Source organism: Anomalospiza imberbis, chromosome 7, assembly GCF_031753505.1.
Source record: "Anomalospiza imberbis isolate Cuckoo-Finch-1a 21T00152 chromosome 7, ASM3175350v1, whole genome shotgun sequence".
Lineage (NCBI taxonomy): Eukaryota > Metazoa > Chordata > Aves > Passeriformes > Viduidae > Anomalospiza > Anomalospiza imberbis.
In genome coordinates, this window is record NC_089687.1 from 20,045,233 (window position 1) to 20,070,254 (window position 25,022).

At 36.7% G+C, this 25,022-nt stretch overlaps 1 protein-coding gene across 3 annotated transcripts in view; it reads left to right on the forward strand.

Annotated features, from left to right (window-relative positions):
* Window positions 1-25,022, forward strand: part of MYO3B (myosin IIIB) — a 214,312-nt gene that overhangs the window by 181,474 nt on the left and 7,816 nt on the right. For all 3 annotated transcript variants that reach the window (XM_068195832.1, XM_068195831.1, XM_068195834.1), the window contains 3 exons: window positions 10,173-10,279; window positions 10,654-10,700; window positions 11,988-12,148. In XM_068195832.1, the coding sequence (XP_068051933.1) occupies window positions 10,173-10,279; window positions 10,654-10,700; window positions 11,988-12,120 (287 nt within the window). In that variant the 3' untranslated portion in view covers window positions 12,121-12,148. The remainder of the gene's footprint in view (window positions 1-10,172; window positions 10,280-10,653; window positions 10,701-11,987; window positions 12,149-25,022) is intronic.

A 25,022-nucleotide genomic window follows, 5' to 3' on the forward strand; every position in this document is an offset into this window, starting at 1 on the left:
TGTCCAGTGAGTTTTCTGAAGCATATTTGCACATTAGATGCAGCTCTTAAGATCCACAGTCTGCAGTTTGAAAACTTGTGTAGTAGTAGCTCCAAATGTGTTTTGGAGACTATCTCTAAAATTGATGATACTGTCATGTTGTTTAGGATTTGTATTTTAAAGTTGCCAAAGCTATTCATTTAATCATATTGACAAAATCATCATCCTAATTCTTCTTTGAAGAAATAGCTGCCATCTACTTGTGCAGAAGTATCATGAGTTACTTCATTGTTTATGTTGTGTTTGTGAGAATTTTTTTGAAAGCTTTTGTTTCTGAGCAATTTTGAAAACTTCTCATACCTCCGACATGGTGCATGGTTTTACTTTGGGAGACAGGGAAGGACAAAACATTCACTTGAGAGTCTTTCTAATTATATTTTCTTTAAATTCACTAAATAAATAAACTACATCAACAGTCTGAGTCCCAGCCATGGCATGATGCTGAAGAGACAAGCTTGCATTGTGGCAAACCTCTGTGTGCACGATGCCTGTGTAGGTGTCCCTAGGGTAGGTGTTTCTTTAGGACTAGTACCTCAGATAAAAACTCATGGAGAAGGGAAAATGGAGCATGTGCAGAAAACTAAAGAATTACTGGCTTTCCTTTGTCTTCATATTTGCACAGAATTTCAGCTTCCAGAAACTTATGCTGGTCTGGTGCACTGCTAGCAAAGAGGCAAGTGTAATACAACCTTCCTGCCATAAACAGTTAAAGTTGATCTTGAAATATCTTTACAGTGAAGATTCTGATATTTTCCTTGTGAGAAGTTACCTCAGCCTCCATTTCAGGTGCCTCCTAGGGATTTGTTCTGCTTGAATGTATTTGTTTTAAGTTGATCTCTTTCCTGGTCATTTGAATATTAGCAACCTTAAACACACACACACACACACACAAAAAAAAAAAAAAATCAACAAACAGAAAAACCCACCCACACGTAAAAAAAGAACATTTCCAGTCCCATCCAAGTCTGTTTATCCTAATTTTCTCTTTCTCACAGTAACCAAGAGGAAAAGCCTAGGGTATCGTATAAAAGTAGGGCAAGCAGAGATATTTGCCCAGAACACTCTCCATCCAAACATGGTTTCTGGCTCAGGGATGTCTTGATCTGGAAGTGCTCTCTTCATATTTAATTGTTCTCGGTAGGCTTTTCTGCTGTGAAGTTCTTCGTTAACTTGTAGTGATCATATGACATTGTTCAAACAGTGAGAGTGACATCACCTAGCTCACATGATAATGTGAGATATTTTTTATCACCTGGTGGCTATTGTATTAACCAGGTCTTCTAGAACTAGGAAATAGGCTATGATATGTAGAAATTCCAGCACACCCAGAATGATCTGGTTTTCATCAGTAACCATCTCTTCTGAAAAGATCACCAGCCAGCTGTATTCTGGGATGCATCCTCAGCAGCATGGCCAGCAGATCACGGGAGGTGATTCTGCACTTCTACTCTGCTCCTGTGAGACCCCACCTGGAATGCTGCATCCTGCTCTGGGTTTCTCAGCACAGGAAAGGCATCAGTATGTTGGTCCAAGTTCAGGAGAGGGCCACCAAGTTGACTATAAGGATGGAGCACCACTCCAATGAAGAAAATATGAGACAATTGGGGTTGTTCAGCCTGGAGAAAAGGTGGCTTTGGAATTACCTAATTGCAGTCTTCAGTATCTAAAGAGGGGGCTCACAAGAAAGATGGAGAGGAACTTTTCACAAGGAAATGTAGTGTCAGGACAAAGGGAATGGCTTTGAACGGAAAGAGAATAGGTTTAGATTAGATATTAGGATGAAATTCTTTATTCTGAGGCTGGTGAGGCACTGGAATAGGTTGCCCAGAGAATTTGTAGATGCCTCATCTGTGGAAGTGTTCAAGGCCAGGCTGGATGGAGCTCTGAGCAACTTGATGTAATGGAAGATGTCCCTTCCCATATTAGGGGAGTTGAAACTAGGTGATCTTTAATGTTCCTGCCAACCCAGGCAATTCTATGATTTTATGAATTAACCAAAAACTTCCACAACCACCTTGGGTCAAGTTTGAGGAGGGAAAGAAAAATAACAATCAGTTAAGTTTTCTGCATTGTCCAGAAGTAGTTTCTGCCATTGAGATGGTTTGGCATGATTTTTTTTACCCTAAAGTTACAGTTGTATTTGTGTAAACCTCTTGGACTTTGACTAATTGCTACACTGGAGGAACCTGCTGGAACCTGCTATTACATGTTATTATGTGCAGGGCTTATAAGGGCTTCTGTATATTCAACATATAGGAAGACATCTTCAGCACTATACTTGTAGAAGCATGCTGTTTGCTGACAGGTTTGAATCTTACCCATGTTAGTCGCTGTAGTTCAGTTCTTTGGTATGCTTTGTTTAATCTCTGCCTTTTTTCCTCTACAGTCAAATCACTCACAATAGAAACTGAAAGAACTGACAAATACTGAAGGATCAGAACTGTGCTGGAAAGAAAAAAAAGAGCAAAAGCCAAGATTCTAACTATTTATGGATCTTGTTTCCCAACAAATTGTATTTAAAAGGCATTGTCTCAGGCATTTAGAGACAGCTAAATGATTGATTTCACATAAAATATTTGTTGTTCTAAATACAGTGTCATCTGGGTCATTGGCAACAAACAGATGCAAAACCAGCCTTTACATACCATCTTGAAAAACTTCTGAATTGATTAGTGTGCTTTATAATCTAAAGCATATGGCTTTGCACATAACTGCAGTATCCGAAATGAAGCTGTATGTAATGAATCACTGGGTGGGAGAAAATGCATTGCTTCTGTTACAAGTTCTTTCAGTGTGTGTATTCAAATGGTTCTGTTTAGGGTTATAAACAAAAGGGTATGCTCACAGATTCAGCAGTGTGTTACAGATTCTGAGATGCACATGACATCAAAGGGGCTACACTAATTTCTCTAGCAGTCTATGGCTCTTGGCACTATGAGCACACTCCATCTGAATAAACAGAATTCTAGTTCACCACAATTGTGTGGAGGATCCAAGGTGATAGTGAAGCTTGGTTTTATTTTATATCTTTCTATAGGATTTTTTACTCCTTCAGAATCTGTGTGTTCAGTGAATTGGATAACTACATTTGAGCACTTGACACTGAAAATTATTAAATCTAATATATTATTCTTACGTAATGAATGCAGGTAAGAGCTTTAAGTTCACTGGAGTTGCTTAATCATTAAAGGATTAATTATTCCTTCTAAGCATTAATATATATATATATATATATTTAAAAGTAGTTAGCATCCTTTCCATTAGCAACAGTTATGTGAAGATTCAGGAAGATACTTTGTGAATTAGCAAGGGCTGAGGTCTTGTAGCGCCTCAGAGCACATCTGATTTATTGTTCTTTCCATGCTTGCGTGTCACTAGCAGCATGAAGAGTGCCAGCTCCTATAAATATTCCTGGACACTCTTATGTACAGGAAGGGACCAAGGGAATTTGGTGGCAGGAATGGTTCCCATCATACTTGATCTCATTATATCAACAGAATAGATGGCCTTATGGAACACTTGTGGACATCTGAAGCTGGTAGGTAAGCATGAAATATTCTGGAGAGAATTACAGTTGTTAATAGTATTATGACAATATGCCTCCAGGCTCCTGATGTTACTAGATTAATCTTCTGATGCCAGAACATAGGTTCTACTGCTGCACATTAATGTTTTTTATTCCCTTTTCTTCTTTTCCTTAATTTCTCAGTACCGTACTTAATCATTTATCTTTTTGTCTTTTTCCTCTTTCCTATAGTTTTCTCTTTTCCCTCTTACTAACTTCAGAAGGGAAAAGAACATAAAGAAGACATACCTTATTTCTCAAGTCACCAAGGAGTCTTGCTCTTTATTCTCACCTACTCTGTGTTGTTGTCTCTTGGTGTGGTTATGCCTGTACTGAGCTTAAAATCTTAGAGAGACAGTGTGTTTATTTTCTATCAGCTTCCATTTTTGCAGAACTACCATAATATAATTGAATTTATAGTATGTTGCACAGACAGGGTAACTTCATTATTTCCGAGTGAAGCTACAGATTACTCTACAGTATGTGTTTAGTGAAGCCCATTAGACCTGTTATCCTGTTCTTGTTTCTGATACTTTTATAGTTGGTAGCATTAACAGGCAATGTACAAATACCCTGTGATGTGGGCCAGGTACCTCTTCATGTGTGCTCGTACTAAAGTCACACTGACTGCAGCTTAGTAGAGGGATAGTTCTGCACTAACGGGATTGAGTATGGCAGGCAAACGCAGCAGGAGCTCAGTGGGGACTAACTGCTTGAGTATTCACTCTGCTTCCCAGGCACATTTTTCATTTTACTCCCATTTTATTCCTGTTTTGCTCTTAAGGTATGATAAAAATTTGTGCAAATGGTGGAGAATCATGGCATAGAAAAGGAAGGAAAATACATTTGTATGAACACTCATAGCCAAATGGCGTTGTGTGCCCTTTCTAAATCACTCTTTTTAAAAATAAAGCTGAAATAATGAAAATCATGAAGTCTAGTTAGTTTGCAGAGTTTTTACTGTGTAAGTGATGTTTAGTCAGTCCCATTTAACACTGATATGTGTGGGACCAGAATCATTAGCCCCTTGAGTCCTCTCCTTGAACAGACTTGTATGGCACACAGGAAAATGTAGCTGTTCCTTGAAATCAACATGCTGCACATAATTATCCACTAGCATCCAGTCCAGGAGGAGGATGTATATTATCATTGTCTGTGAGGTCATTTCTGCATTTGCCAAAGACTTCAAGAGGGAAAGTGAAGTTAACTTGCTGCCTTGAAAAATGATTCAAAACTGGAAACTTGAAAACATCAAAATACATATAAATTATCAAAGGAGAACAAAGACAAGTTTTTTTCCACAAAAGTCTTCTCCCCAGGCTATAACAATGCTTTACATAGGCATGATCAATATATCCAGGCTTGAGAACGAAAGTCTTTTGGAATAAATTAGACTGGCAGGAAAAGAAACAAACAAAGAACAAATTAACATGATTTTAAACATTGCTTAAATTTTCATGAATGTAGACCTTGAGATGTTATGATGAGATCCCATGAGTCTGTGCTAATATTTGCTTATAATTAAGGGTTGCACTTTCATGTTTCATCTGATATTATAGATTGGAAATCAGCTACATGCTTACTATTTTTCTTGTCATAGTGATTTCTCTACTTTATTTGCTTACTCTGTTAATAATATATATGATTCCTTAAATGGCCTCATTACCTTTCCCTTGACAAACTGCCCCATCTCATACTCTAAATCTCCTTGTTTGAGAAATTAGGAAAAAGCTACCCTTCCTGTGATACCAGGTTTGTGTTCATCTATAGCAGAAAAGAAGACTAAGCCCTCCCAAACTTGCTTGGGTAAATGGCTTCAGAAGGAAAATGAGTGTGCTCAGCTCCACTCTTCAATATGTGTTGTGGTGGATTAAGTCCTTTCAGCAAGGGAATTGGCAACACAGCCTCTTCAGGGCACTGACACATTGGCAAAGAACCCTTGTGTGCATTCCTTGCAAAAAAAAGTAAGATGTCAACCAGTGTTTAGAGCCCCAGGTATGCTGCACCACCCTTAAAAGAATCTGATTCACATAAGTTTATTTTACAAGTTCCAAATGCAGTTAAGCGGCTTCCTCACCATTTCTGTGAAGAATTATCCATATAGGAAAAATTAGCAATGTTTGGCAAGATTATCAGCATCAAGAGGTTTTTGAAGCAAGAGTTTAGTCATTAAGAGTTTATGGAGACCCTAACTTCATTTCAGCAAGCAAAATCTGATGATTGTGTTCCTCTGACATGGTTGCCTGGTACCCATGCTTTCAATACTAAGAAAATCAAGACCATGAGGACATCTAAGATGAGATCTTCACTGAATATCAAGTGGAGTCATCTGCCACCTGGGAAGTCATTAGAAAAATATATTTTTGCCACTACTGTTTTGAAAGTATTGGTCAGGGCCCAAATCCTAGATTATAAAGTCCATGTGTCAGTGCTAAAGAACAGTTTGAAGTCTTTTGTTAAATCTTACTGCTTGGCAGTTTGTGCATTCCTGAAAGAGTCCTTTGCACACTTATGGAAAGGATGGATTTTTAAACAGAAAAATCTTCTAAATACAATAAAAGAAATATGCTAATCATCTCCAAGCCAAGAGATTTAATTTAAAACTGTCAGTATAATGGATATGATGGCTAACTGAAGAAAAGTATTTCCATTTCAGCCATAAGTAAACAAAGAAGAATCACATGGAAATTCAGAAACTAATCCCAGAATTTAAAAGATCAATACAGATCTTCTGCAGACTGAGACTTCTAATAAAAATCACATTAGAGAAATGAATTCTTGTTAACATAGATGTGCTCTCTATCACATCTTCAATAGTTTTTGCTTAAGTCAAAACATGCCCTTTCTAAAAGTTTCTAGTTTCAATCTGTGTTTCCATCATACTGCTAAATATTTTTTCTCCTAATTGATTGCTTTTGGTATGTGCTGTATTTCTGGTCTAAAATTTTCTTCTGCTTCTAACCATTAGTTAGTCTAGACTTTTGTTTTTGAATGTGAAAAACCCTCCACCTTCTATATAGGGGTTTACACTTGCTGCAGATCACCTCTTCACCTTCTTTTGAAAATAATGAAGTAGAAAAATCATCTTATATTTCTTGCCATGTGGCAGATTTTTCAGAGTTCAAATTGTTCCTATTCTCAAAACATTCTGCCCCTTATTGCATCCACTTTAAAATAATTCTGTACACAACAATAAAACTGTTTTTCTGTTTCTGTTGAGTAGTCCTCCCTTCTTTACAACCAGTCTATTTCATATTCAGCTGAGTATCTGTAGTTTCCGAATCTCTCCTGCAGACACTGCTTTCCAGCTATGTAATTCCCAGTTCATAAAAATGTATCTCAAATGTTTGACTTCACATTTACTTGAAAAAATATTTTTTTTAATCTGTCTGAGCCCTGCAAGTGTTGTTTTTTTGGCTCGGGCTCTTATGTATCAAAGAAATAAAAAGGATAACCAACAGTGGTAATAGAGGACTGAACAGAAACACCATCAGTTTCTTTACTTATAAATACTTTCTACTCCAACAGATTGACCCAGTAGCTAGTTTCTATTTCCCTCCACTGTAAGCTACATCAGTTTTGTGGTGTATTTAGGGAAGCATCCCCATGAGTCTGCTCACCCATGTGCTGGCCTCTCTGAGCTCAAGTGAGACGAGGATGCCCAGAACCTCAGCTACCCTACACTTAGATCAGCTGACATAGCATACTTGGCAGAAAGCATTTTGCCTACTCTCTGTTATTCCTGCACTGCAGTAAGTGATGTATCAAATAAGAAATTGTAACCTAAGGAATTTCTGTGCTCACAGTTTCAAGAAAAGGTTTTCTTCCAGACAAAAGGGGGCCAGATCTCTTCCTTAAAAAGTGGTGCTAAAGGACAACCTGAAGAAAGTGCATGTGTTCACCCTCTCATCTGGTTTTTAAATTTGTAGCAAACTAAGGAGCCTGGACATGCCAGAGGGACTTGGCACAATTTCTGTGAAGTATAGACAATACCTTGTTAATGATAGTGGTGCTGCTACTATTGCTATTAAATTACAAGTGACTTTTTTTCTTATTGGTGGCTTCAAGTTTGTCATCAAAGCAAAGTATTTTAGAACAGCATTTAAAATGCCTATTCAACTGCTGAGTGTTGAGCACATGTTAATACCATTTTCTCCAGATATGGTGGTTCATGATAAATGTTACCAGATTTTGTACTGTTCATGTAGTGTGCAACTAAGACAAATGGGCCCACTGAAAGGGTATTTCCTTTGGAGAACACAAGCTGCAGACCACCCGTAGGATACACAGAAATAATTAAATGTCAGGATAAAAAGGTAGAGCAAAATATTAGTGAGTCAGAATCCTAATGAATGAAATACATTAAATGTGAAGACCTTAAGAGAACTTAGGGGAAAGGAAAAGAAACCTACCCCATCACATTATTGTACTGTCTAAATATTTCTAAATATTTGTGTGCTATGTTTTTACTTCTGACAAGCTGCAGAGAGGTGTGTGAAATTATGCAGAACAGTGAGTACCTGAGTTCATACCAGCCTCTTTCTAGAATAAAAAAAAAAAATCATACAGAGGTATTCAAAAACTATATTGCTGTACGAAAAAATTCAGCTGGCCTTGTGACTGAGGATATTGCTTACAAAAATTGCAGACCCTGCTGTCCTGAGGGAGGAAGCTCTAAGATCAATTTGAGTAACTTTCAGAGCAGAGAGAGGCTAGAGTGTAGTTATGACAGGTCTTCTGCAACATTTTCAGACTTCAGAGAGAACAAAACTGCATTTGTAGCCTATCTGAATCATAGTGAAAAAAACTTTCAAAAAAACAGATATTATTTGGGCACCCAATTTCCTCGGAAGTATTTTCTGGTACAGCTTCTGCGTTGACTGTTTGTATACAATATAGGCAAGTAGCAAAGGTTCTGGCTCAGCCATTACAATCTCTTTAGCAAAAATATAAAGGTTTACTTAACTTGAAAGTATGAAGTATTGAAGCATTAGGTATTAAATTAGCAAGCAGCATAAGTGTATTATTTTAAAGGTTTTTTGGTGGTTGTTTGTTTGGTTTTGTTTGTTTGTTTGTTTGTTTTTGTATTAGTGGATAAATATAACCTTTCTCTATAAAACTGGGTTTGAATTTTATACCCAGCTCTTCAGTCAGTTCCCTGGTGGTCATTTAACCCACCATCCCCCCCAGGTGTTGTGATGGAATGGAACAAGTGCTCCTCTCCCATGCAGACACTGCAGTTGCACACTGCAGTTGCACACTGAGAGGAAATTCATATTTTTTGAATTTTATTGTTGAGCAGAAGAAAGTGAAAGAGAGAAAATCTCTCAGAACAGTCAGTCTTTTGGCTGAAAAGGCCAAAGTTCAAACATCTCCTCTACCTCGTTCAGATTGCAGGTACAAACTATAAGCCTGAGTGCATAATAAACCTCCTCTGTAATGTTACCTGCTCCTTAAGGCCAGATCTTGTCAGTGGATTTGTGCGATTAGAGCCCTGCATCTGCAAAAGCCATATTAACTTCAGTTTTGAAGTGTTTAAAGGCACTCATGCTACTTGATCTTTGTGCTGGTCTTTTGTATAGGAGCGAGTTCCTTGTGCAGTATGGAATGCAAATGTATAAGATGTATATTTCTCCTTCAGTGCTGCGAAACCCTGTTTTTACTCATACTGTCACTAAAATAATTTTTAACAGGGAGATATGAGAAAAGTCAAAGGCATTGGGACAATCATCTGAAAGGGTATTTCCTTACTCCCACAGTGTCTTGTAGTAACTTACCAACTTTATGAAAATAGTTACTTTGTAATCCAAAGTATGTATCATGGAACATACCTGGTAAAACATCATATCGCACACTATAATGTCTTTTCTCCATAATATTAAAAAAAAAAAACACCCCCCCAAAAAAAACCACAAAACCAAAAAAAAAACCAAAACTTAGCGAGCTGTTAGTTCTTTTCAGAAACCCTTCTGAAATACTTCCTTCATCTTTAAATTCTGCTTTCCAGATGACTTTAAGCAACTGTTACTTTACAGCACATCACAAATTATATGAAGAAAGTGTAATTCTGAACTGGTTCATTTAATCTGATTAAACGGAGAGCCATGTCAAGAAGGTAGCCTTTTTATATAAAGAAAATGATGATAATAGACTAAGTCTCATCAGTCAAGAGACTTTATTACCGTGTACTGTAGACAAACTATTTTGTGGCTGCTGAATGATACGTTCCTAGCTAGTCACAATATACCTCATTTCCTGCTTAGATAACAGAAGATATTAAGAAAAAGTGTGAAAGGAATAAGGAGCTGTGTGATCCAGATATACGGGGGAACAAAAAATGTTCAAAAGTGAAAATTAAGTTCTGCATAAAAACTTGCATTTTAGCTAAGTTTCAAAAGAGAAAACAAAGATTCCCAAGTTTCTGTTTGCTTATTTTGAATAGAACAGACTTGCTAATAAATCCAGGACCACATAGGACAGAAGAAAAGACTGTTTACAGACTAAAATGTGCTAAGACGTTCACAGCACCTGGCACAGCTTAAAACTAAATTGTGTTATCTTACTGTAGGTTCAGAAAACTGTCTTGAACAGAAGCTGAGAACACCTCGTCGACGATGTCAGCAGCCCAAAATGCTGAATAGCCCTGAGGATAACATGTACTATAACCAGTTAAATGTGAGTTCAAAGTGGCAATAAAGCTGTTTTACTGGCTTTGTTTCCAGTTAATAATTCTGTTATTAATACCTGTTTCAGCCCCTCCAGCCCCACCCCCACGTTCTTCTGCTCTCGTCTTGAACATGTGCTTATGCTCTTTATCTGTTGCTTTCATGTCAGGATGTCTGCCTTCACGGTGAATAATTGATGTGGTTTATCAAAGACGAGCAAGATGCATGCTTCATCAGGCTCACTTGAGCCCTTTGATCAAAAAAATTATGCTGTGACTTCTGATATTATCAGCATCTGCTTGCATTCAACACAAAATCACTTTGAATTAAAAATTAACGACTTGCTGCTTTGCTTTGACTGTATGTTCTTGGCCCTCTCCACAGGGAACTCTAGAATATCAAGGGAGCAAGAGGAAGCCAAGAAAACTTGGGTAAATATCTATCTTCTTAGTTCTAAGCAACTGTAAACAGAAGAAGTCCTTTGTGATATTACAGAATATGCAAAACTTTCTAGAGAGTTTCTAAAAATAAACAATTAACATATTTCTGTGCATTGACATTGGACATTTTCTGCAGAAGCAAATGTAAAACTTGCATGTACTGCTGTCTGCAGACACTAGAACTGATTCTTACAAAATATGCTCCCCAGCTCTCTCTCTGTACTATTACTACCAAACAAATAGCATTGTTCATATTTTGAAGTGTGCTTCACACTGGTGAAAGGTGCCAGATGAAGGGTGTTAGGACTGTGACCTAGGGTCTTAGGACTGTGAAGGCCTGTGACCTAGAACAGTGCCAGAAGCCCTGCCAGCCCCACAGCAGCACACTCGCAGTGCGCCTCTTGTCCTGGGGGAGCACATGTGAGGAGCTGACAGAGAGGCCACTCTGCACAAAAGGGAGTTGCTCCTTCTCTGTTGGACTGAGTCAGTTCTCATTGCTACATGAGCAGTTACCTCCTGGTGTAGGTAGAATAAACTAGGCTGGCTCCTATGCCATTGCCAGCGTGTTCATTGTCTGATCACATGCATCAGAGAGAACTGATGGGTGCTTACAGACACATTTAGTCCAAAAATTTACCAGAACCTTCTGCATTTTTTCCTCTGGTTTTTATTAAACTTCTGAATGTAACTTTATGATCAAGAGGTCTTTGAGTCAAGCCAAAGTCCAACTTTTTGCAAGACTCTGCAAGATTTGGTTTATTTTCTCTCCCTCCCCTAGTTTAAAAAACTTTGTATTCTGGGAATAAAAACACTAACATCAGACTGCAGTGCTCATCATACATCACAGAAAAAAGAAAGCCCCTTGCTGTCAATAGGGCTTTTCCCAAAAATTGATGATGTAGTCTTTGGCTCATATTCATAGCAAACCATCATCTGAAATACGATACCAAAATCGTATCCTACTTGTGGAACATACACAGACAAAAAAAACCACATTGCTCAAATTAAATGCCCATTTGGTGCAAGCAGTTGTTCTATCATTCTGTACTCCCAAACTGAAAGATGATATTGCATTTCCCTGATCCACAGAACCATTCAGAATATAAAATGTGATAGCAGTTGGAATATGTATAAAAGCTGTATCTTTCTCATCAAATCATCCCATCTTTTTTTTTTTTCATTCTTATAGTAGGGCTTTTCATTTTACATCCACAGAGTAGTTTCTATTTCTGAAGATATTGACAGTGTTTAACTTAAGGAGTGTTGTTTATTTTCAAGCCAAATCAAAGTACTGGATGGAGAGGATGAGTATTATGAATCATTGTCAGCTGTTGAATCTACCCCTGAAGATGACAGTTTTCTCAGCTCTCCATCTCCTCCTACAAGAGATGTGTCTTTTGCTCAAAGCTGAACCTCACTCATTCTATTGACTAATACTGGTAAGAGTATTTTCCTGCTGATAAGCTCTTCCAGTTAACTTTGTTTATGTGTGTTCATATAATATATTAAAAATACCATGTTAGCTAGTTGCTTTACTTCACTGATATAGACCTGGGTTTGCAGCTGTATACTGTTACATTTAGCTGTATTTCTATAAACAGTTGCAGTAAAGAGGAGCAACACTACCTGTATGTGTTGATGTTGATAATGGACACATTTCTTTAGCAGCAAGGTTAGTTTATCCAATTCTGCCCCCTTCTTTCCTGCCTTCCCCTACCCTGGCTGCTGTTCCCACCCTGTGTCATCCCTTCTGTTGTGCTGGCACAACTGCTGATAAAGCTGAGTGAAAAGTAAGATAAGGAACTGAACTAGATTAAAAGAACACTGTACTAAAAATTTTAATTTGGGGTCATAGTGAAAATGTTTTGTATTTCATTAGATGAAATTAAACATTGTCCTTTATAACTTTCTCTGCTGTGTATGGCTTTTAACACTAGAAAAATGTACAGAGTAAAGTAATTTAAAATATAATTGTGTCTCAGTTTACCTTGCAAATAGTTTTATTTTAAAAGTATTTGTTTACCATAAGTCTAACTCAAGGAATTATTTCAAATATAAGAAGTAAAATCATTTTAAGGCTAATGTTTCACACACTACTTCATCTAGTCCTTGTGACTGAAACCATCATTACAACTAGTTATTCTCGTTATCCATGCAAATATTTAATTTATTCCTTAAGGTATATGTCTGGGCTCTGATGACTTCTACATTTCCACAGCCCTCTTGTACATAGCAAGGGGGGAAAAGTCACCTACAAATTTTTCTATTTACTTTTCACTTTCTTTGAAAATCCTTAATGATAACAGTATATGACTTTCTACAGAATACTGAGATTCTTTGACAGTTACTGTTTCCATGGCAGAAGCCAACTATTTCACCTTACTTTTTTATTTCTGGTGCAGAAATACCATTTTGACCTGTGACTGTTCTTTGCTTCTTTTCCAGACAAGCTCTTGTCAAAAACTTTTGGAAATAAAATGTTCACATTTACTGCCTTATACATTTGCTCAAAATTATTCCTTTTTTTCTCTTTTGACAAACATACTGATTAAATCTGACCATGTATTTTACAGACCTAGTTATGATCCTTGTTTTTATCTCTGCTCCAATGAGTTTACCCTGATCTATGCTAATAGATCTTCCTATTGGAGATGCACCTCCCGCCTTTTCCTTAAGCTACATAACTTCTTACTATCAATGTTCACTGGCATTGTCTTTTTGACTGCAGGACAAAGGAAAGGTGGCATGAGAAATGAGACCCAAGTGCCGTCATGATATCCCTAAGCTAGAATAGGGTTCATAAGAAGAGAAGGTAATGAAATAGTTCCACAAAAGCTTTGTTTCTCCTAACAAGCAGAGAAATTAAGTTAGGCAGGGCAGATGAAGATGAGCAAAGGATTCCAGGAAAAATTAGTCTTCAGTCATTCTTCACCCAAAATATGAGAGAAGGTTGAAGCTGGAAGTTATAATCCTGACAGACACTGAAGTCTTTCAGTTCACGCCTCATTCTCCTCTGATGTGCATCTAGGTAGCTATATTTTAAAGGCAATTAAGAGCTTTTGAAATTTAGGAACTCCTTAAACAACGGAGAATTGGTGAATAGCTACAGATGAATTAATGACATTAAAAAATGCAGCACAATTAGAAATGGCAACTAATATGAATGCGTGTGTACAGATCAGATTCTTTACATTTTGTCAAAATGTAACAAGAATGAGTATGTTATGATAACTCATCAAAAATTATGTAACTTTTCCTATGCAATGAGTAAATTCTCAGTTAATTTATAACATCTGGATGGAAAATAAGATTATTTTTAAATAATCAAATTATGTGCTCTTCTCTTCCATTGGCATAGATTAGAGAGAGTTCTAGCAATATTAAAGCCTTCTCATTCCATCCTTCCTTTTTGAAAACTATTAAGGAAAATGATGCTTTATTATTACTGCAATTCACATCATTATGCATAGTTAAGAGTTTATCAATTATTTTAATTAAATGATAGTGATGTTTCCAGATATTACGTCACCTGCCTAAAACCAAGTTTACCTTACACTGAGTAATAAATTACTCTGAGTAGTTAAGTTCATAAAGAAGTAAGGGAAAGTGAAAAATAATATATAATTCAGTGAAGCACTTAATCCAAAGCCGAAGTTCCACTGAAATCAATGAAATTTTGGCATGTGATTAAGTGCTTTGCTGAATGGGGGCTCAAGTTAACAAGAGCAGCTTCAGAATGTTCAAGAATAAACTACAAGCAAAATGCAAAAAACTGTCCAAGTACATCCCTTAGGTTTCTTGCTTTCTTCTCTTCCAGTTGTTACGCTCCTATCAATCACAGCCATCAGAAATGAACTTCAAAGATATTTTAAGCAGTCTTTAATTGCATGGAAAGGGTAGAATACAGTATTTTCCTCGTTACGTACAATGTCACTATCTACACCTGCTGTACTTTTTCATATTAGTTCATGTCACTAATAGTTTAATACTGAATTTACTACCTAAAAGCTACTGTTGAGTAGTATGTTTTCATTCTTGTTGCTTCTTAGCTAAACACTGCACACGAAGTCAGTCTGTGTATTTTATTTTTTTCTAACTTACTCCCTTTCCTTATTTGTTTGCACTTTGTCCTCAGCAGATGATCCTGTGAAGTGGTCTTCTCTCACCCTGATTTTAGAGCACTATGTATATCTTTTGTATATCTTTTGTATATCTTTTATGAAAAGCCTTGCTGTAGAGCCAGGCAGTCACACTAAGACTGACCAAAGAGTTGAACCTCTGTTATCATATTGATTGACAGACGTGTGTGTTTGAGTTGATTGATTTGTGTGTGAAACAGGAGGTATGTCAGTGTGATGATCCTAGTCAGTGGAAGCATATCAACAAGAATTGCTTATATTTTCTTATTTGGCTTTCACTACATTGAAGCATTGTTCTGATTTATTTCCTTTCATGTATATTATCTTGAAATATTAATGTATTTTGCTTAATAGTTCATAACATATCCTGTTCTTAATATTTTATAAAAGTAAAGAGGTTAAATCCTGTTAGGAAGAAGAAAATTTCTTAGACAGTGTGTAATATATTAAACAGTTTTCAGCAGATGGGAAAGAAAAGGATGAAGCTCAACAAGGGATTTTAGTAGATTTCTTCTGTAGATCTTAATGGCACTAGGAACTGATTCTTGCTAAGGACAATTTCTGCCTTTCAGTTATGGCAGCTTAAAAACTTGTCTCTGTGCCAAAAAAAAATCGGGCAGGGAGCTTTTGGAGATTAGCCCCTTTCATTTGGTAATTTTAAATGTGCTTCTGACTTAAACATTTACATCACTTTAGTAACATAAAGAGACCTTAGAATAGGAGTAAATTGCAACCATCTTAAATTTGCCCTCAACCTGACCTCCCTCACCCATACACTGTAAGAGTTGTGGAAAGGTCTTTTGTCCGTTGAAGGTCTTTTAAGTGGCCCCTATCAGACTATCCAAGGACTTGCTGTTACTTAGAAGCTTATAAAATGTGGCTATAAATTATGTGAAACTGGGTGCTACTTTTTTACACCACATAAAAAAGGATGTGAAAATGGGATTTAAGTCCTAATTTTTAAATTTCGCCTTTAAAAAAAATTATAATTGAAAGTTTATACCCTTCTGTTCTAAGATTTGCAATTATAAAGGAATATTGCTTTTTTTGTTGTAAAATAGTTAGCAATGAGATAAATAACTCAAGTCTACCATACTATTATTTCTCATTCCTTTTTTTATTGCCTCAAAACAGAAAGATAATTTGGACAGGCAGCCAAACTGGCATTTTTAAATGTCTTCAGGTTAACAAGACAAATATAGTGCATACAATTGAAAATCAAGCCATATGGTACAAAAGTATCCTCCTGTGAGAAATGGGTAAGTGGTTTTAGTACCGATATATGAGACGTGGCACATACTAAACTTACCCGTCCTGCTTTTAACTCTGACAACAAAATGTGAGAAGTAATGTCAGTTTTGTTGTTAACACTAGAAATACATTTCGATAACACACCTTGTTTTTAACCGAACTCACCCTAGGAGGAGTTGTAGCATTCTTAACAGAAACTGTTTCTGCTTGACAACAAAGCAGTTCTCCCAAACTGACAAAAGTAGCACAGGATGCTGTGAAAAACAAAGGCTAGGGAACAGCCCTCTGGGTCAGAGCTAAAGATAACAGAAGTCAGTGAGAGGTTTTGTGTCTCATTTGTGATGAGCACTGGAACAGATAAAGGAGAACGTTGACAATTCATAATAGTAGAGCCTGTGTCTTTAAATACACAGGCTGATGCCTAACTCATCTTAACAGATTTGTCAAGAGTTATTGGATATTTTTTTATTATGTCTATAAATCCAAGGTCAGCCAGAACAGTAAATACATACATTTTGTAATCATGGAACTGTTAATTGTAGTACTTATGCTGTGATGCTAAAGGACATAGAAGTAGATAAGTGCAAAGCATATCTTGGAGTAATGTTTTCAGAAACCAGATTACGTATTATTGATCAGACCAGTAATAGATAAGTCCCTTTCTTTTGTTTGACAGGCTTATTTTTTTTAGTTAAATTGCAGAGAGATATTATTTTTTCAATAATTTAGCTAGGATTTTATAATGTAGTTGGCAAATGGAGATGGCAAATAGGTAGATCAACATGTGTGCTTTTTTCTGCAAAAGATCTAAGCCTCAATTTCTAACCCACTACCAGTGAAAAATCTCATCTCAATCTCTAAGTGAAGTAATATCACCACAATAAAGACAGGATGTCGTCCACTGGGTGGACTGGAGTTCAGTGCTGGGAGGCAGGCCAGCCTGCCACAAATGTTTCCAAAAGTTGTTGTGCTACTGATCATGGCAAGTCTCCGACAAAGACCTATTTAAAACTGGAATAGTAGAACTGGGGGTCCCATACTGTCTAATGCACTGGTGGAGATGGTTGAGGCCAGGACAGGGGTAGCAGAATCTTGAGGTTCTGGTGGAAATGACCCTCAGAAAGCTGGGTTCTGGAGTACAGCATCACAGTACAGCTGAGAAATGGTGATATGGAGAGGCTACACTGGGACCCCTAGCAAAGGGAAAGGAATGGGCAGAAGGTACTTCCACAAAATTTTGTCACATGGTTTATTTAGTGATTTTTGGTTTTGCTGCTGCTCTCTGTTATAAGCAATAAATTAACACAGTTGCACAACTGGAGAGATTATGTAAAGACTTCTGTGATAAAATGTCTCTTACTGAGATCACAAAGTCTTTAAAACAGAAACTTTTAGTTTTGTAATTTCTACTACCCCAGGAATGAGCATTCAGTTCTTGTTCTGTAGGATTAGCTTGATGGAAGTTTACATCCAAATTCAGAGGTAAGTGCTGTACTTAATGCAGACACAGACTTGATTTATTTGATTAAATTGACCTGTTAGAAATGAAGTTCTGAAAGAAAAAAAAACGTGAGGCTTCATAAAACTGTTAAGTTTTGGTAACTTGTGTTGCAATCTCTGGCATCTTCAACTCAGTACAGATTTACAGCTGAGTTCCAATTGGAAATTGATATTGATTGATTAGGTTGCTCATTTAACATTCCAGCATACTACAACAATAATGCAACAGACCGTGATAAAATAGGATGTGATCTAACAGGACATGACCGATGGGATGAGAGCAAAATGCTGGGTTTGCTAGTAGTGCTGTGCAGTAGCTCAGATTGGCATCGTGTGTGCTTTGATTGTTCATTTCATTTTACTGTCATCCTACTGAGTTGAACCTTTTAAAAGACAACGGTGTTTTTCCATCTGTAAGTCATGGAAAGACAGATGGATGTGGAGAATCTCCACCTACAGCTCCTTGACTGAATGCCACTGCCCACTTAGTGGTAGAGAAATCTCTTCTGGAAAATCAGAATGTCTTTAAATATATTATATTGTGACATGCTTTTTTAATATGGGAACTTACAGGTATTTTTAAATATTTTTAATGAGTATAAGTAAAAAAAACTGGTTCTTATCAACATAGCTGCTGTATTATAAACACTGCTTCTGTTATACTGAAGTTAATCCCCAGTCCTGTTACAAGAAACTCATGCTTATTAAAGTAACATTAAGAGCTTCTTTTTATTGATCTGTTCCTTTCACTTAATGATAGGAACTTACTGATGTTTTAGTAATAACCTTGCAAGCTTTATCTCATTTTACTTCAATGTGTGTTAAAGATAGATGCTGTGGAAACTAACTTAGCATAAACATTTTGCAGATGTCTTTAAAGGTTAAGGAAAAAAAGGTTTAGTTGCACTGCATGTTAACAAAGATGGCTGAAAAACTGCAAGATAAAAGAGAGCCTCGAGTATGAACATCAAAGAATTGTTAATGACAAGAAATACCATTAGGGTTAGCATCCCTTTTGTTTCAGCCCCCTCACACCTGCAGTGTGTTGCAGATTCTGTCTTTGTTGGCACATCTGAATTACTTCCATTAGCATTTATAGAAAAGTGGCTGCAAAACAACAGAAATGTACTCCTGGTTTTCTCTGTTGCTCCAAAAAAGTAAGATGTTAGGTTCTCTGTGGGTTTCCTTCAAGGTACAGTATGTTATTGTAAAGGAAACTGCAGACCCAGGATTCCGTTGATTGCAAATGAGCTAGGTTGAAAGGAGAGGGGAGCTTTTGATACTGCTAGAGAACTAATATAAGCAACTACAAGAAGCACACATAAGAAGCTCAGACATTAGCAATAGCAAAATCAGAGCGTGAAATTCAGATTAGCCCTCCACAGGCTGTGAGAGGGAGGGGGTATTGGAAGACTTGGCATGGCTAAAGGTGTAACCTGTTTCATTTGGCCCCTGAAAATTTTTAACAGATGGTGGGACCAGCTGTCTTTTTCAGCCATTTAATAAACTCTTCGGTGGTAACAGTTTGGAAAGTGGGGGGTTTTGAGTTTTAGGCCAGAGGAAAAAATAAAGAAATCTGTCCCAATTGTCTTTGCCAAATAGAGAAGTCTGGAAACATTATGGAAAGTTAAAGTGAAAAATCTAATTGATGATACTGTCCTGATTATACATTTCAACAGAAGAGAAAAAAAAGAACTGCTTGTGCCCAAGTGGACCATTGCATTAAAAAAAAATGCCTATTATGTTATTATCTTTATCTGTCATTTTAATTTCAGCTCTTGCAAAGAGGCACATAATGAGAAATTTTAAATGAACTGTAGAATGAGAAACTGCCTTACTTTTTGAAACATGATACTATGTTAAAGAAACAGGCAGTGTGATTTCATATATTAAAAATGAAAAATACCTTTTGGATAAGATTAGGTTTATACTGTCTGCCTAGGTGAGTACAGTAGTCACTGAACTTGCATAACAGTGCTATAAAATGACAATAAACTGCTGTTTGAGAAACATACTATGTTGAACCTCTAATAAAAGCCTTAGTGATATGTGGGATTTTGAGAGTTTACAAAAAATATTAGTGCAACTGTATTTCTTCAATTAAAATAATTTTTTTAATTAACATTTCCAACACAACACTTAAATGTCAACTCTCAATTATATGAGATGTTTTATTTAAAAAGCATGTCTAGTGTCTTTGAACAGAACAGTTCTTTTTGCACATTTACATGCTACCCAGCTGAGCAGCCAACCCTTCCATTTGACAAGGGCTTTGTTCTGCCTACAGGCCTATTATAAACCCTAGATTGTTTGCCCTTAATAAATTGCAACAATAAGACAGAAACCTCTTTCAGGTTAAGAGAAGTAAAACATGTTGCCTACATAGCAAAGCATATGAGGTTTAAAAATGACAACAGAAACATATCTACTAAATCTCATTTGCTTTGCTCCCGGATCACTACAGTTAAGATAGTACAAAAATGTTAGCATATTTCCATGCACCAAACAAAATATTAAAGAAAACAAGAGTGGGACAAAGCAACTCTAGCTACAGAATGGTTTTTTTCTTCACAATATAAAATCATATTGAATGCTATGTAAAGAGACTAGTGGGGGCTAAATAGAAAGAAATATGAACATGATTAAACATAGAGCAAAAAATGTTTTTAAATGAAACAAAGCATGATGTCGTATAATCAAAAGGAAAAAAAGAGTGCAAATTATTTAAATTGAAGAATTTATACTACTCTCTGATGTGTTGGTGTGCATCTGCTTTTATGTACCTTTCAGGCCCTCCACTGAAACACAAAACCCGACCAATTTTACTTTTATAACAGCTAATGAGCATTCTTCTGTGGCTCAAGTGTTGGTGGAGAACTTGTGATCTTAAACAAAATTGTTAAGCCCTGTTTCTGAGGCCCCTTTGGTAACATTCAGCTGTCAGCTGTGTTGTGTTTGCTAAGATTGTTAGAGATGGCTACCTTTGTTGAACCTAGATCTGCACAGTTTTTACACTTAAGCTGGAAATTCCCAATGGTTTTTTAGAGTATATCTGCAAATTATGGAGAAAATAGGAGGCAAAAAGGACAACATTCTGGACTCCCTGTGCAACAGTACAATTGAAGAAGGTGAGGATAAGTGTTATTAAACCACTAGGTATAAGCAGTTTGAAAGAGTTTTCTCTATTCTAAACTCATTAGTTACTCAGTAAAGTGCTTTCTGAAAGAAATTCCAGTCACTGTTCTGTTTATAGCTTACTTTTTAAATTCTTTTTTTAATTTGCACATGGAAGTTCTGAGAATATAAGTATTTCCTTCCTTTGATTATAAGAGAAGTACATACATGTCGTACTTGAAAATGTTGCTGACAGGCTGGAAGTGATATAAACTTTCAAAGGAAATACAGTGTTTATGACAGGTATTGATTCAACTGCATTAAAGGCTACTTTTCTTTCTTTTAAGGTATTTTTGAGCTATGGACAATACTCTGAGGACTATAATGTATTTTCTTGGGAAACTTCAGTATTTCCTACTGAAATTTCTGTTGCCATTTCTGCTCAATCATAACCTGCAGGAAACATGGTCGTGGTTTTTCTCTCTCTCTTCCTTTGTGTTAAAAGAATTAGAGGGGCATTCTTCATTGTCTCTGCCACAGTGCAGTGATAATGTGCCAGCTTCACTGCTTCTTCCAACTGCTGCATGGAACCAAATGGAGAGCACATGATTTGTTGTTTCTGAGAGAGCAAAGCTTGCTTGTTTCACCTTGTGGCTTCCTACAGTGTTAATCTCTGTTGTATCCAATTTCTGGGTGACACCTGGAAGAGGACTTTCAAAGGATGGGCATGAGGAGAGAGGTATTAATGGTCTTTCATAAGGGAATTAATGGACTTGGGAACAATGGAGTAGAAAACTTCTAGGAAAGAGACTTAGAAGAGAGGAAGCTACATGAGACAAGAAAAAAAAACAAACACATGAACCATTAGGTTTCATGGTAGAGGCAACCTTTAGTAAATTTTGAAGATTTTTCTAATCATATACTATAATAAAGCATTAAATCATGCTGCAGAATGTCTTAAAATGTATGTAATACCTATAATAGAAAATCACTTTAAGATGCTTTAGAAGCTTCTTAAGAAGTCAACTGGTAAAGTTACTGCAACTGCAAATTGGTTTGTTTAGAACATAATTACAAATGGACTAGTAATTCAAATTACAAAAGTAAAAACAAATAAAATGTTCCAGGTATAAAATTCGTCCCTTTTCTACAATGGGAAATTGCTGCAATACTGCAATCTGTTTCTTGAGACCTGGTTTCTCTTTCAAAGATCAGGAAAAAAAATCTTCAATTTTTGATGGTTCAAAGTAAAAGTTTTTTTCCTAGGCCTGCAATACTTCATCAGTATCAGTTTTTTAAAGGATTATTTTATAATTATTATCTTATATCTTACTGTAAGCTTTGGAAAATTTGTTTCTTTCATATATTTGCAGGAAATGTCAGTACAAGAAAAAAAATCTGGAATTATTAATTTTTAAAAATAGTAATTGTTCAGTATGCTAGAAATTTAGTAGTTTTGATTCAGAAAGATAGACAGCAGGTGATAAAAATCATAAGTGATGTATAGTACATATTATCAGCAAATGTTTCTCCTGGTGTCTCTCTATAAATATGCTACTAGGTGGTGTAATGGAAATATCTTTTCTTTGATTTATCCATCATTTTTATAAGCATATTGAAGCAAAAATAGTGGTAATCTTTCATCTGAGGAGATTGTTTTCTTTCTTTCCTTCATCGTGAGAATGATGTAGTCTAAAAATAACTTGCTTTTCTCCTTTTACTGGTGTTCATTACATTGCAAGAAATTATTTGCTTCTTTAGACAAACTGCGCAGAGATGGATATTGCTAACATATATTTTTTACCTTCAAATTAAGCAGAGCAAGAGAGATCAGAAAAATATCCAAAGATCAAAATATATCACTTTGATTTTTACAGCTCAATCTTGTAAAAACCCTTGCTTCTCTCAAATATCTAAATATAGATTCTAATATTTTCTCCGTATATAAAGATCTCAGATGTTTACAGCCCTTTTACAATTAAATACATAATCTGTCTGCTCAGCCAGACTAAACCTGCGTACTTTCATTAAGATCACACTGGTTTTGTTTTTGACAAAATAATTAATCAGCAGCTGGAAATTTGTGTTTACCAATTGCTCACATACACTCTTGAGAAGCAGGAACACAAACTTCTTCTCAATATCCTGTGATCTTCATTTAGCTCTTTGTATATCAGCATGTATTGGTAAAGGACAACAACAAAACCTGGATTGAATTTAGAACATCAAGGAAAGGTGCTGAACAAGGGATAGACATAAATAATTGTCCATCTCCTCTAATTTCTTCTGAATGGTCAAGAGCAAAAAATAGCCCAAACTTCTATTCCTCTTTTGTACTCTCCAGACTTCCATTATGTGAACATGCTGGTTACCTCATAAATAATGCCTGTAAGTCTGTTGGAGGGAACCAGCCAAACATGGATCAATGAGTTGCTGGTAAGGGAAAAAACAGTGTCCCAAAACTTAGCTGATCCAGCAGTATAGTTGTATGTTTGTGCTTCATGTATTTGCAGAGCATCAGATTCACTATGTTTGATCATATACAGTAGTACAAGGATTCACTGGAAAAAGTTGGTGGAACACTTACTGAGGGGAAAAGAAAACTGGCATAGAAAGAGGGTCTACTTAAGGTGGAGGAAGATTAGCTCTTCTAACTGCTTCCACGTGTGAGATCAAGGAAATACAGATGATAGTGTTACTTAATTCCCAAAGCTGTTTCAGGAGCAAAGCTTGCAGATCTGTCTGCAGGGGAGGTCATCACCACTGAGAGTGGTTGTTTTGATGATTGGTAAGGAAAACTAGTGTCTTGGATAGAATCCTGTAGTGAAGAGTTTGCTAAAGCAGAGAAAGGATGGGCTGTAAAAGTAAGCAAGTATCTAGTTATTTCTGCTCAGTATGATCAGTGTTAGAGTTATAGAAACATGTCTGCTTGTTAAGTATAGCCCACCTAATGTGTATTTTGTCTTTGTAAAGCAAAGGTGTTGGTCTCTGATTTTTTACTTATCATATGCTCTCATCACTGTTCACCTGGAAGAGTAGAAATATAGGTGTTGTGGGCGTGTTGGCTCACACAGCTTTATTTGCATAGGCTGCATGTTTGTCTCTTCATTGCCTCCACAGTCTTATTGTTGCCCCTCTGCATGTCCAAGGTTATGTGGGTTTTACTCTGTCTGAAAGATCAACAACTGCTCATAATGAAAAAGTTGCTATGAGAGAGTACAAGTGTCAGAAGAGACTGATGTGAAATCAGGGGGATGGGAGTGCTGTAGAAAAAAGTTTAGATTTTGCAAGGGAAATAAGTTGCAACATCATATTATTTGGTCCCAAGTTGTGTGCCTCTGCTCATCAGTCCAACTCCCAGCTCTTCAGTGGGGTTAATATATGACATAGAACAAGGTATGTGATCCCCTGAGTTGCCTCTGATAAAAGAGCTATAATAACATAGTACATCTTTATAGAGGAGTTGTGAAAATAAATGCTTTAAAGATGATGTGCTCAAAGTGACTAAAGCTCCTTCCAGTACACTCACTGCAGTTTGACCACCTTCTTACTCAGGAATGTCACAAGATTTTTTTTGTTGAGCCTATTTGTATGTTTCCACCCAGCTCGGCAGCTGCGCTCCTGTTACTCAGAAAAATATCCTGAATACTCCTCTCACACCTGGCTGGTATATCCTTACATACCTTGTCACTGGTAAACTTGGCAAGTTGACAGTTTACAAAAAGCAGAAAGGGAAACAGTGTAGTTGCTTTTCTGGCTGGTGGCAGGAGAGAGCAGGGAAGGGGAGATGAAGTTTCCACACCTTATCTAGGTTGAATGTATGTATGAGCTGAGTGTCAGAGGTGACTGTATATGGCTGCATAGAGTGAAATGTTGAAGAACACCCCACAGAGATGAAAACAGCTTCAATCAATTGCTCAGGCTGAGCTGCTCCATTCATCCTGGTATTCTCATAATCAGTGTCGCCGCATTAACATGTGTAATTCCATGCTCATTCTTAGCTTCTGTAGTCAGTCTCAGCACTGATGTGCTGTCTGCTTAGAGGTTACCTTTTCTCTCCACCTAGACAGTTAGGCTTTTGCTTCTGACCCCTCCCAAAATGCTGGCTTATGTTCAGACATCTGACCAGTGTTAGTTCAGAGTCTGTGTAGCTCTGTTTTTCCTACATTCCTCCTCTGCTGTCTTCCAGTTGTTGATGCTTTATTTTGGAGCACTGCAAATAGTGTCCAAATGATAGTGGAGAAGCATATACCAAAAGAAAGAACAAAGTGGACTAGATTGTGCTATTTCTAAGTATTTATAAGAAAAT